The sequence below is a fragment of the Cuculus canorus genome, chromosome 18, assembly GCF_017976375.1.
Source record: "Cuculus canorus isolate bCucCan1 chromosome 18, bCucCan1.pri, whole genome shotgun sequence".
Classification (NCBI taxonomy): domain Eukaryota; kingdom Metazoa; phylum Chordata; class Aves; order Cuculiformes; family Cuculidae; genus Cuculus; species Cuculus canorus.
In genome coordinates, this window is record NC_071418.1 from 8,897,679 (window position 1) to 8,911,898 (window position 14,220).

General features: G+C 47.0%; 1 protein-coding gene across 1 annotated transcript in view; it reads left to right on the plus strand.

Annotated features, from left to right (window-relative positions):
- The window catches only part of DNAH9 (dynein axonemal heavy chain 9), a 128,684-nt gene that overhangs the window by 88,333 nt on the left and 26,131 nt on the right, over window positions 1–14,220 (plus strand). The window contains exon 28 of the mRNA XM_054083560.1: window positions 2,931–3,058. Within this exon, the coding sequence (XP_053939535.1) occupies window positions 2,931–3,058 (128 nt within the window). The remainder of the gene's footprint in view (window positions 1–2,930; window positions 3,059–14,220) is intronic.

Genomic DNA, 14,220 nt, shown 5'->3' on the forward strand with positions numbered 1-14,220 from the left:
CTTCCCTTTGGAGCCACGTCGGAAATCCTGTCTCTCACTGTATTATTTTCTTTTATGCGAAATGAAAGACTGAAGATCCAGCCATGAATGGTTTAATTGGAATTGTAAAGATGTGTGTAGCTGAGCACCTGGGATTAGTCAGCCAGAAAAGGTACAGCAAGTGAAAAAAAACCCTAATGAAATGAAACCACTGCTTCAGCGCAGCTGCATCAGCCTTCCAGCCTGCCTCGCTGGGGTTTGGACCAGATTCATTATTTGATATCTTCTCTGTCCTTCGTTGCTTTTTATTAAAGTGCAAGTCTGGCTAGAGAATTCTTGTGAATGGAAGATATCTTCTTTCTGATGCTGCCCACTCATGGGGCCTTCCCTTGGCAACATGGGGAGGACTCTGCAGCAAACACTGTTGGGCTTGGAAAGCTTCCCCAGCTCCCTGCTAAGGGCAGCCTGCCTGCTCTATCCTCTCTCTTCTGCGAGCCAGCAAACAGAATGGTTTGGGTTGGAAGGGACCTTAAAGCCCACCCAGTTCCACCCCATGCCATAGGCAGGGACACCTCACACTGGATCAGGTTGCTCCAAGCCCCATCCAACCTGGCCTTGAACACCTCCAGGGATGGGGCAGTCACCACCTCTCTGGGCAACCTGGGCCAGGGCCTCCCCACCCTCACAGGAAAACATTTCCTTTGAATATCTCATCTCAGTCTCCCCTGTTTTGGCTGAAAACCATTCCCCTTCATCCTATCCCTGAACCCCCTGATCCAGAGCCCCTCCCCAGCTTTCCTGGAGCCCCTGTCAGTACTGGAAGCTGCTCTGAGGTCTCCCTGCAGCCTTCTCTTCTCCAGGCTGAACAACCCCAACTCTCTCAGCCTGTCCTTGTAAGGGAGGTGCTCCAGTGTTCTGATTATCTTCATGGTCTCCTCTGGACTCACTCCAGCAGATCCATGTCCTTCCTGTGCTGAGGACTTCAGAACTGGATGCAGAGCTCCAGATGAGGTCTCATGAGAGCAGAGCAAAGGGGCAGAATCCCCTCCCTTGCCCTGCTGGCCACACTTCTGATGCAGCCCAGGACACGGTTGGCTTTCTGGGCTGGAAGTGCACCTTGCTGGCTCATGTTGAGCTTCTTATCTACTACCACCCCCAAGTCCTTCTTATCAGGGCTGTTCTCAATCCATTTTGTGTCCAGCCTGTACTAGGGATTGCCCCAACCTAGGTGCAGGACCTTGCACATGGAATTGTTGTACTTCATAAGGTTCACACAGGCTCACATCTCACTCCTGTCAAGGTCCTTCTGGATGGAATCACTTCCCTCCTGGAAGGATGGGCATTGCCTTTGGTGAGGCAGCCAACACAGCCTCACTGTGTCCCCTTCTGCAGTCCTGTTCCTCTCTGTGAAGTGACAATAACAACTGATATTGATTTTATTATTAATCACCTGTTTTGGGGTAGCACCTTACCTTCTGTAAATTAGCTCCATGTGTTCTTGAAAGGGTGGATCTTGAAGGCAGAGGAGGAGGTTAGCAGCCCTCAAAGCTATCAGCACCAGAGGTGGCAAGAAAGAAAACTGGAAACTCCCAAAATACGGGGAGCATTATCTTCCAGGGGGGCGTTGTAGTAAGACTAAGCAGGGAGCTCGAGCAACTGGAAGAGTTTGGATGTTTGTTTTACTTACAGCCATCTGTTTCCAATCTTGTACCGAGAGCTGAATCCTAATTCTTGCAAGACAAATCTTTTCCTTGTTTTACTATAAAACTTGCCTGCCAGAAATCAGGAATTAAGGGTGCACCATCTGGGTGAGGGCTAGCCTGCTTGCAGAGATAAGTGTAGGTAATCCCAAGAGATCGGCAGGTAGGGATGGGTCCTGATTCCTTGGTTGAGCCAAATGCATCCTACTATGATGTGTGGAGCCCACGTGGATGTTTGTTGGGCTGCTTTGCTCTGGCAGCACAAATTGGTGCTTGTCTTCTGAGAGACCTTCCCCCAGGCAACTGCTTCTTCCGAGAGACAAAGAGCAACGGGTGCCCTTCATCTTGTATGGCAGACAGATTCAGAAATCCACACAGGAGATCTTTAGCTGTGATCGTTTAAAGGCTCCAAGTCACTTGGATTCTACGGAGGAGTCGGTGGAATTCCAAGGGAGTATCACAGACTAAATAAAGAAACACTCAATAGCTGCCATCCTTCCTCCAGAGCAGGATAGTAAATGACGTGGGATTTGAGTCTCCCAGCCTGCACCACGCAGAGAGGGCTGTAGAAGGGACTGTAGGAGATGGTCTGCGGTGGCTCCTGGAGCACCCCTTCCCACAGGCTCTGCTGCAGTGCACTGACCATGGACCTTCTCACACCCGTTGTGGTCTCCCAGAAGCATCTCCACACCTGCTAAAGCCCATGATAATCCATGAGAAATCTGGAGGGCTGCCAGATTTATAGCTCCAAGAAACCTGGAAGGCCTTGGTTAAGGCCACAAAAAGCTCACACAAACTTTATTTCAGGTGCTTTCTTAACACTGAAGGGGTTCCTAACCTTACTGCTGGTTCTAGCATGCATCACAGGGTGCATTTCCCCACTGAACAATGTCTTGTTGAAAGCCTCTTTAATCAGCAGGAAATTATTTTAATTTCCCATCGCTGTAAAATATGTTTTTACGCAAGGTTGCAGGGGAATAATGTTCTTTAAACAAGAGGAACTCTGTAGTAATTTACCTTTGTGTTGATGCTGCTCTGTAATTAAAAGCAGTTTGGAAGAAGCTACTGCTGTTTTCAGTGCTTTGGCAGGGGATGTGTGAGAAACAAGATAACTGTTAGAAGCATTGTGATAGCTCTTCTGTGAGGGTTTCTGATAAGGCTGCACACTCTGCCTGCTGCTGCTGCCTGAGCTCAGCTGTGCACCCTTCCAGGTGAAAGTGCTGAACATAACTCATTTTTTTTTACTTTTAGGGAAGAAACTCGGTTATACATTTAACAACAGGAATATCCACAATGTTTCTCTTGGACAAGGTCAAGAGGTAGTTGCTGAACAAGCTCTGGACCTGGCTGCGAAGGAGGGACACTGGGTCATCCTTCAGGTACAGTAACTTTGGAAAGAGCCCTGCGGTTCTCCAGGGTTATCGGATGCCAATTGCTTTAGTGAGGGCTCTCTGTTGTTCTTATCTGGTGGGAAAAGAGACAAGGTATCATGGAATCATAGAATACTTTGCGTTGGAAGGGACCTTAAAGATCATTTAGTTCCAACCCCCCTGCCATGGGCAGGGACACCTCCCACTGGCTCAGGCTGCCCAAGGGCCATCCAACCTGGCCTTGAACACCTCCAGGGATGGGGCAGCCACAACTTCCCTGGGCAACCTGGGCCAGTGTCTCACCATTCTCATGGTGAAGAATGTCCAGTCTAAATCTGCCCCTCTCCAGTTTATACGTGTTCCTCCTCATCCTATCACCACAAACCTTTGTAAAAAGTCGCTCTCCAGCTTTCCTGTAGCCCCTTCAGGTACTGGAAGGTTTCTATAAGATCTCCTCAGAGCCTTCGCTTCTCCAGGCTGAACAACTTGTCATCTGTGGTGCAAAGCAGCCACCTTCTAACCAGTTCTTGTTGCTGTCTATTGCTATGATCGGGCGTTGTCATTTCGATTTTCTTGCTCTTTGAGCCTTCTGTAGGGAGGGAAGTTGTAGGCAAGGTTGTGCTACACTTTCGCATGCTTTTATTTACTTAATGAATAAACAGAGAGCTGTTAGAATCGTTGCTACCACTCAAAGCTTACCGTGTATTTAAACGAGTAACGAGAAGGTGCACACCACCGTACAAAAGGCAGAGGCAATCTGCAGTGGTGCCGATTCCTTTATGCATCTCCAAACAGGTAAATGTTTGAAGCTCTTATCACGACTCAGCAAAATGTTTCTGAGCATTTCAGGGTGTGGAGGCAGCTCTGTCTTTGTCAAGTGCTCTCTGGAGCCAAAGCTTGGCTTTGCTAATATGCAGAGTCGGTGATGCTGGCTCTCATTACAGGTCTTGGGAACCTCTCCGATTTCCTTCATATGGATTGTATAAATATTTATTATCACTGAATTGTTTGGATAAGAATTAGATTAAGACAAAGCTTTCAGTCCTAATCTCAGCCTACAGGCCTGATTTTGGATTTAAATTAAATGCCATTGATATTATGATCATTATTTTTGCTGTATTTGCAAGATCCCTCCAAAGTAGATGATGCTGAGTTTTTCAAGAGCCTCTCATACAGGTGGCTACAATATTTGTATTTGCCTTTGAGATGAAGGAGAAAGTATGCAGCTTTTTGAGGTGGATTTTATTCAGTGATGCAAAGTGATGGGGTTTTTTTCAACAACGATGGTTAGATTTTGTAAAGAATCTGTTAGCTTCCATGCCTCTTGCTTCAGTGCTTGGAGATGCATTCAGTGGGCCTGAAGCGTTTTTATTTCATCCATTCACCTTTCTTCTGGTGGTCAGACCAAGCAGTAAGAGGTCTCAGCAAACACTGAAGGTTAAATCATAAGAGCCGTAGAAATTAGATTTATATGAAAGAATGATTTTGATGGTTGGGCCAACACATTTTCCAGCAACACCTGCCAAGTGTGAATATCTCTGGTGGCACAGAGCAGACAGGTTCCCCTGTGAGCACAGAGAGGAGCTCAATTCAGCTGGCCACTAGCAGGTTTTCATGCAAACTGCATGGGGCAAACTCAGCAGTCACAGAGGTGGCTGTGAAGACAGGCTTCCAGGTGCCAGTGCTGGGTCTTCTCAGGGTCAGCCGACCATCTGGGATTTTTTCCGGTGTAGTAACAGAACTGTAAAGCATAGAATCATGCAATGATTTGGGTTGGAAGGGACCTTAAAGCCCATCTAGTTCCAACCCCCTGCCATGGGCAGGGACACCTCCACTGGATCAGGGGCTCAAAGCCTCATCCAACCTGGCCTTGAACCCCTCCAGGGATGAAGCAGCCACCACTGCTCTGGGCAACCTGGGCCAGGGCCTCCCCACCCTCACAGGAAAAAAAAATTTTCCTGATATCTAATCTGAATCTCCCCTCCTTCAGCTGAAAACCATTCCTCCTCATCCTGTCCCTGGGTTCCCTGATCAAGAGCCTCTCCTCAGCTTTCCTGGAGCCTCTTTCAGTACTGGAGGCTGCTTTAAAGTCTCTGTGGAGCCTTCTTTTCTCCAGGCTGAACAACCCCAACTCTCTCTGCCTGTCCTTGTGTGGGAATCTCACCAGTGCCGAGTACAGAGGGAGAATCACCTCCCTGGACCTGCTGGTCGCACCGTTTCTGATCCAAGCCAAGATGCCGTTGGCCTTCTTGGCCCCCTGGGCACACTGCTGGCTCATGTTCAGTCGCTGTCAACCATTACCCCCAGGTCCTTCTCCTCTGTACAGCTCTCCAGCCACACTTCCCCCAGTCTGTAGCACTGCATAGGGCTGTTGTGCCCCAAGTGCAGGACCCGGTATTTGGCCTTGTTGAACCTCATCCCATTGGTCTCGGCCCAGCAGTCCATCCTGTTCAGGTCCCTTTGCAGAGCCTCCCTACCCTTCAGCAGATCCACGCTTCCTCCCAGCTTAGTGTCATCCGCAAACTTGCTGAGGGTGCAAGCCCTTGGATGACATGCTCCAGCCCTTGGAAAATGTCCATGTTGGATTAGCTCCAACAAATCCATGTCCTTCCTGTGCTGAGGACTCCAGAACTGAAAGCAGCTCTTGAGGTGAGGTCTCAAGAGAGCAGAGTAGAGGGGAAGAATTTCCTCCTTCAGCCTGGTTTTCACACTTGTTTTGATGCGGCCAAGGAGAGGTTTGGCTTTCTGGGCTGCTCTCACCTCCCATTGTGCAGCTGTATTGAAAGATGAATCCTGTTGACAGCAAGCCCAGCAGACGGAGCTGAGCCGTTCCAGTAACAGTGTCTTTCTAAGTTGCTCATTGTGACTCCCTGATCCATTCCTGGAATATTTTGGCTGTGAGAGGCTTGGTGCTGCCTCTCTACTAAGCCTGGAAGATGCACTGTCCTTGAGGACTGGCTGTTTCAGACACAACACCCACACAAGTGAACTTTTCTTGAAAACAAGGATTATTAAAAATAGGAGGAAAATCAGATCAAAGAGCACGTTGTGCTCAGCTCAGAGCAACAGATAATCTGTATCCTAGAATATTAAAAACTCTGGTAGAAAAAAATGCCAAGTCCATTGCAATTCTTTGTAATGAATCTGTCAAATCAGAGGGTGCCATCTGACTGGCAATTAACATTTTCTTTAGCATCTGTATTTAAGAGGGGGAAATGGAGCAAATTAATTAGTCTAAACTCAACAAAGTGCGAAGTTTCAGAACAAAGTTCGGAGGACAAAATAAGTAAAGAATTGAAGGTAAACTTATCAAATGTCATGAGATTTGCTAAAGATGGATCAGGTGTATCTGATGCCTTGAGCTGTGAAGGTAAATGAAGTTTTAGAGGAAATACAGCAGCTCTAGGTGATGTGGACTGTAGTAGAGCTGCGGAGATGGTGCCACATAGGAATGTGTTAGGGAAGCTGCAGGAGCTGAATGTTGCTAGAACTCCCAAGGAATGGTCAGAATGCCAGTCTTGCTTAAGACATGACCTTGGCTTAAAAACAATTTAGTATTTGTAAATGACTTTTCTTTGATGGTCAAACACTGGAAGAAGTTGCCCAGTGAGTCTATGGAGTCTCCGTCCTTGGAGTTATCCAAGATCCAGCTGAGAATGGTCCTGGGCAACCTGCTTTACATGGCTTTGCTTTGAGCAGAGGGCTAGATGATCCCCAGAGGTGTGTTCAGCCTCAGTGATTCTGTAGTCTCTGCTTTCCCACTGCCAAGTTAGCCATGAAAATGTTTTCTCTCATGTGTGTCGTCTCCCTTGTGTATGGAGGAAAGAGCATTGCACATCAGGAAGCCCTGAGCTGTGAGGAGCACAAACTGCATCTGTTCGGTTTCCCTTTCTGGGCCTGCTTGAAAACTTTTTGCTAAGACAGTTTTGGCTGGGATAAAGTTAATTTCCTTCCTAGTCGCTGGTAGACTGCTATCTTTTGGATTTAGTGTGAGGATAGTGTTGATAACACACTGATCCAGTTGTTGCTAAGCAGTGTTTATACTAAGTGAAGGACTTCTCTGCTTCCCCTGCTCTGCCAGCGGGGAGGTTCACAAGAAGCTGGGAGGGACCATAGCCAGGACAGTTGATCCAAGCTCACCAAGGGGACATTCCATACCATGTAATGTCATTCTCAGTATATAAACTGGGGGAGAGCTCAGGGAAGAGGAGTCGCTGCTCTGGGAGGGGTGGGGCACATGTATAGTGAGCGATTGCATTGTGTATCACTTGTTTTGTATATTTTCTCTTCCTATGCCGTCCCCTTCTGTTATCAACATTGTTCTTATCCTGAATTCAAACCATAGAACTATACCAGGTACTTGGAAATAAATGAACTCTATCCCAGCCAAAACCAGGACAGATAGTGGCCATCACAATCACCAAATCACAATCACCAAATGATTTATCAGCCTAATAACAAAGAAATGGTGCAATTTGTGTACATGTTTACGGATGTACATCAGAATGAACTGGTGCAGGGAGAAGTTCAGACATTAGCTATTCCCAATTTAATTGTAATCTTCATCCATTAGCCCAAATGTCACTTCCCTTTCTTTGCGATTGAGTTAATTTAATTCTTGAGCATCTTTCCATTTTCCTAGGTTGTTGCTTCGCTGAGTCAGGCTTGTGTACTAAATTGAATAACAGCGAGCTGCTGTGAGAGATTCAGACACTGGCAGAGCCCTTCTTACTGCATGGTAAATACAATGGAGCCGCTTCCCATGCAGTTCACAGCTAGGCCTAGCTAGAAGCGAGAGAGGTGTATTGTCCTGTATGAGCTACATTGTCCATTCAAGGCACATTCATGAACATTTGACACTAAACCTCTGCTTCAATAAAGAAGAGACTAATATTCCTTCCAGCCACAGTATCTTTTCATTCTAAGATACATAGTAAAGGAGAAATACCCACTCCTTCAGGCTGGATATCATAAAAAGTTATTCACGGAAAGAGTCATCGGGCACTGGAACAGCTGCCCAGGGAGGGGGTCGAGTCACCTTCCCTGGAGGTGTTTAAGGAACGGGTGGATGAAGTGCTGAGGGACATGGTTTAGGGAGTGTTAGGAATGGTTGGACTCGATGATCCAGTGGGTCCTTTCCAACCTGGTGATTCTATGATTCTATGATTCTATGACTCAGTGTTGCCAGTACCTGTGTAGCTCGACCAGTGCTGCTTCTGTGTCTGTACTGGTGAAATCACATTGCAAACTGGAGAGGAGATGCATCCACAAAGGACAGGGAGAGAAGCGTAGGTTTTAGTGCAGCCAAAGGCAGAGTGGGACCGTAATGTTCTTAGTTGCTTAGAGGCTGAGGTAGTGACCAAAGAAGTAACGCTGTTTGTAGATGACAGAACTACTTAGTTCAGCTCAGCCCAGGAAAGATGATGGGGAACTTCACAGGGCTCTGTAACACGAGACGAACAACAGTGTGTTCAGAGGTGAGAATGAAGGACAAATAGTCACACTTGCTCTTATGTGCTGTAATTCTCCCCCCAGCTGTGTGTGGAGAGGTGTGGTGGGGCTTAAAGGCTTCGGGGAGGGATCAGATAGTGCTGAATTTGCAAGAAACAAATGTGTTCTTCCTTGTCCAGTGTGACCATAGTGAGGTGCTACTGCTGAAATCCAGGCACTTCGATAGGTTGGAATGTGATGCAGCCCTCCCTGCGTACCAAGCAGGGCACCCTGGTAAATTGGCTGTTAGGATTTCTCAGCTAGGGGCACACACATGCCAGAGACAGGGTACAACTTCTCTGGAACTTCCAGAGCTCTGAGATTATCTCTTTTCACATCAAGCAACCGCGAGTTTGTTGCTCAGAAATGCCTTGGTCTCACAGAGGTGTAAGTGGGTGTTAGAGTCTGTGTTAGTGGGTGGTAGAGTCTGTGCTTGTTGGTCTCTGAGCCCTGTAGTGGTATCCACATGGTCATAGGGCTGACGGTGGAAGGATGGAGCTCTTCCAGAGGGTGTGTGGTGTCTTCTCACATAATGAAACTTCACACTGCCATTGACAAGAAGCATGGCTAAAGGAAGGGACTATAAAATACTCCCTGACAGTCATTTTTTCTACCCCAACACAATGCAGCAAGTATTAAAGAGCTGCGCTGTCTCTGGGTTGTAAAGCCCGGCTTTCAGATTTACTGTAAAGCAGTGGCTGCTTTCTGAGAGCATCTCATAGGAGATGTGACTTTGTAAAAACAACTAATTCTCATTGCTCCGGGAGGTGATTTGTGACAAGGCGTGAAGGAGAGAGCCACTTTCGGAAATGTGAAGGGTCTCCAGTCGCTGTCAGCAAAGGGAGTGCATTGTGGGGGGTGTGCTGGGTTATATATGTGTGGTGCTATTTCTGATGGTTCCCATAGCAACACTTGCATCCTGTGATATATGTTCTGCCTTGTGAAGCACAAACGCAGAGAGGTGCTTGAAAGTGAATTCCCAAAGAAAAGTCTCTGATGCTCCCATATCCAGGGTGCATTTGCACCCTAGTTCAGCTTTTGCCGCAGCCCCTCATCCTCCAGTACCTGCTCCGAGTCACTCATATTCCATAACGCAAAGTGGGGAAATAACACAGAGCAAGGCACTGTGGTAATAGAGCGCTCATGGGAAGGTGTTTCATAGAATCTCTAGGTTGGAAAAGACCTTTGAGATCATCAAGTCCAACTGTACCTGTCTACTAAATCATATCCCTGAGCACCTCATCTACCTGTCTTTTAAAATCTCTCCAGGGATGAAAACTTGACCACCTCCCTGGGCAGCCTGTGAGAGATAACCCTTCCAGTGAAGAATTTTTTCCTGAGGTCCAGTCTGAACCTCTCTTGGTACAATTTGAGGCCATGAATTCAGATTTCTTTTTAGCCTTCTTTTCAGCAGTTTACGTTTTTGCAGGATTTGGACCTCACCCTCCCTTTATAAAGCAAAGTGAGGAATTTGAAACTATTTTCTGTTTCTGCCTGCAGCACGGACCTAAACATGAACTATGAAAAAACAGAGATGCTGAGGAGTTGTCTTTTATCCTTTCACCACAGCTCGTTCAGTGTCTTCAAAATCTGGCTAAGAAAAAATGTAACAAAGCAAAGAATTACCTTGCTGTGTCCTGGGTAAATGTGTTGTCAGGGGGTCTTACAGAGTGAGGATCATAGAATGGTTTGAATTGCAAGGGACCTTTAAGATCATCTAATTCCAACCCCCCTGCCATGGGCAGGGACACCTCCCGCTGGATCAGGTTGCTCAAAGTCCCATCCAACCTGGCCTTGAACACCTCCAGGGATGGGGCAGCCACAACTTCCATGGGCAACCTGGGCCAGTGTCTCCCCACCCTCACTGTGAAGAATTTCCTCCTTATGTCCAGTCTAAATCTTCCCTTCTCCAGTTTATACCCATTCCCCCTCGTCCTATCACTCCATACCTTTATAAAAAGTCCCTCCTCAGCTTTCTTATAGCCCCGTTCAGGTACTGGAAGGTCACTATAAGATCTCCTCAGAGCCTTCTCTTCTCCAGGCTGAACAACCCCAACTCTCTCAGCCTGTCTTCCTATGGGAGGTGCTCCAACCCTTGGATCACTTGATCATGTTGATCATTTGATCATCATGAGCAGGACATAAAACTGGTGCAGTGTAAATGGTACAGTGTTTTAGGAGTTAGGAGCGGGAGTGCATGAAGCCCTGAGCCAGAGGAAGGTGGACAGGCCAGAGTATCCCCTCTTTTCTCTTAAGTGAGATCTAGAGGTAGCTGATGACATTGGTTTGGGGCAGGTTTCAAAACAAGTAAGAGGAACATAGAATCATAGAATAGTTAGAGTTGGCAGGGACCTTAAAGATCATCTGGTTCCAGGATGTGGTTCTTCATTCAGCATGTAGCTCAGCTGTGATTGGTGTTAGCGCAGCATTGTCTGTGTTATGTCATTATTGATAATTGACACATCATTCAATTAGTATGACAGCTTATGTTGTCATTAGTCACGTTCTGTCAAACTGCGTTATCTGACTGTTGAGAATTAATTTGCAAAGTTTCCTTTAAACCTGTGAATCCCCTCCACAGCGTCTCCCTCTCTTTTTTGCAGACGTGCATTTGATCAAGTGATGAATTCTTAGTACCAGCCCATGTTTTGCTGCATACATTCCTCTTTTCCATCTATTACAAAAGGGTTGTGTATAGATGGACTCAATTCTCACTGGATTAGTAATATTCCCTAAGTTGGCTGTTAGAAGGCAGTGATGCTGACAAATAATGATCTTTGGTATCATGTCAACACAAGAGAAAGCAATTATTTTTCAGCCATCTAACACCACAAAAGCAGATGTAGGAAGGAACTACCAATTAAAGATGAAAATACTTAATATCAGGTATGCACTCTATGATTAAACCGATACGTAAAACATAATTTTTCGTTTCAAAAAGCTATTTTGTTGTGCTTTTTCCCTGTATTACCACATCTCTATTGCTGTTTGCACACTTCAGTTAAAGGTTTCAGTCCACTCCTACTTTATTATTGGACTCATGTTTTTAGAGTGAGTTGGTTGCCTGGACTCTGGGGATTGCCTCGTGTCTTGCAATCCTAAATGCATCAGGCAAGCGCTGGTACATCAGCTGTCAGATAGAACTGCATTTTGTCTACCACTCTTCACACTGTCAGTGTTTATAACAAAGCAACACTTCCCCAGAACATGTTTTCTTTGCTCAGGCATGTCCTCCTTGTCTTCTCCTCTTGCGAAACTCCATTTCATCCACATGACATGAGCCTAAATCCCTTCAGGGAAGGAGACTGAATTCATGCAGTTCTAAATAAGAAATGTTCTTCTCAGCCATGTGAATCAGATTTGGGGCAAGTGGACTTAAGGGTGCAAGATGTCCATGGCTTCCCAAACAATTCTCTTGACTCATGTTTCTGAAGCAGCTGCGGTGTCGGAGTTGAAGGCTTGGCCTCTGGCAGCAGTCATTAGCGATTTATTTGTTTTAGAGCATCCAGGCAACCCCAAAACATCTTATGCAGAAAAGGGCAACATTGAAGTTACCAAGCAGCAGAGAAGGTGCTATTTACACCTAAAACACAGAGGTCTTGGGCGAGGAGACAGAAGCACAAGAAGGAGCCCCGCAGAGGGTAAGAAAATGGAAATAGTTTGAGTGCACATTTTGAAAAGACACTACAGTCTTGAAGATGCAATTTTATGCCTGCTGTGTTATTTTCTGATACTCCTGGAGCCAGTGAGTATCACCTGTATTACTAGAAAGCTTTTGAAAGCACCACTCATCCCCTTAAACTGTGGATTCTTTGGCAAGAGAAACAGTCCCATCTGACCCAGTCACCACAGCCCCCTTTTCCAGGCCAAGGGCAGAGCCGGGCACTTTCGCCAGAGTGATCTGTAGGATGCGCTGCACATGTGTGGTTCAGGATAAGATGCCCTCTGCACAGGAAGGACATGGATTTGTTGGAGTGAATCCAGAGGAGGCCACAAAGATGATGCAGGGGCAGGAGCACCTCCCGTATGAGGACATGCTGAGAGTTGGGCTTGTTCAGCCTAGAGCAGAGAAGGCTCTGGAGAGATCTCAAAGCAGCTTCCAGTGCTGAAAGGGGCTCCAGGAAAGCTGGGAGGGGCTCTTGATCAGGGAGAGGATGAGGGGGAATGGTTTTCAGCTGAAAGAGGGGAGATTGAAATGAGATCTTAGGAAGAAATGTTTTCCTGTGAGGGTGGGGAGGCCCTGGCCCAGGTTGCCCAGAGCAGTGGGGGCTGCCCCATCCCTGGAGGGGTTCAAGGCCAGGTTGGATGGGGCTTGGAGCCCCTGATCCAGTGGGAGGTGTCCCTGCCCATGACAGGGGGTGTTGGAACTGGATGATCCTTAGGGTCCTTTCCAACACAAACCGTTCTATGGTTCTATGATTCTATCTAATGAAAATCCAAGCATGGAGATACACCGGCCCCACAGAGGCCACTCTTCCATCATCCAGGGCAATGCCCGAAGTGAGCTGCCTGCTGGAGCTCACTTTTCTAGCAACAACAAAGGGAATTTATGGTGACAAGCTCGTATTTGGACATCTCCCTTTCAGCTATCAAAATAGGTTGTAAATTTAGGTTCTGGGTTTTCTCTAACTCATACTGCTTGTGTGTTAATTTGTGGTTTACTTGGGCCCCTGCCAGTTTGCCTAGTGCGTGCTGAGAAGTAATGCATTGCTTCCGTCTCCGAGTTTCTTTAGGATGGCTCCATCTGCTCCTAGGAAAATTTTATTAGTAGTTTATCAGTTTTTCTGAAAAACTCTTCATTTAGAATCATAGACTCATAGAATAGTTTGGGTTGGAAGGGACCTTAAAGATCATCCAATTCCAACCCCCTGCCATGGGCAGGGACACCTTCCACTGGCTCAGGCTGCCCAAGGCCCATCCAACCTGGCCTGGAACACCTCCAGGGATGGGGCAGCCACAGCTTCCTGGGCAACCTGGGCCTCTGTCTCACCACTCTCACGGGGAAGAAATTCTTCTTTATATCAAGCCTAAATCTGCCCCTCTCTGGTTTATACCCTTTGCCCCTCATCCTGTCACCACAAGCCTTTATGAACAGCCCCTCTCCAGCTTTCTTGTAGCCCCCTCCAAGTATTGAAAGGTCACTATAAGATCTCCTCAGAGCCTTCTCTTCTCCAGGCTGAACAACCCCAACTCTCTCAGCCTGTCCTCGTACGGAAGGTGCTCCAGCTCTCTGATCATCTTTGTAGCCTCCTCTGGACCCGTTCCAACAGCTCCATGTCCTTCTTACATTGAGGATTCCAGAACTGGGCATGGTACTCCAGGAGGCCTCATACTACAGATGAGGTCTCAGATTTACAGCTTCATCTTAAAAGTCTTTCCGGTGATTAAGGGATTGGAGCATTGTCATAGGAGGAAAGGCTCAGAGAGCTGGGATTGTTTAGCCTCAACAAGTGGTGGCTCAGAAGGGTTTATCAGGGTGTTTAAATACCTCATGGCAGGGGGAGTACAGTTAGCAACCTGCTCTAGTTGACCTCACTTCAAGCAGGAGGATTGGATTGATGTTCTTCAGAGGTGTCGCCAGCCTCAGTGTTTGAGTGATACCACCACAGTGAGTGATACCACCACAAGTATCTAACAATGAGGCAGGGCTCTAACACTGAGACCCTCCACAAGCACTGCAG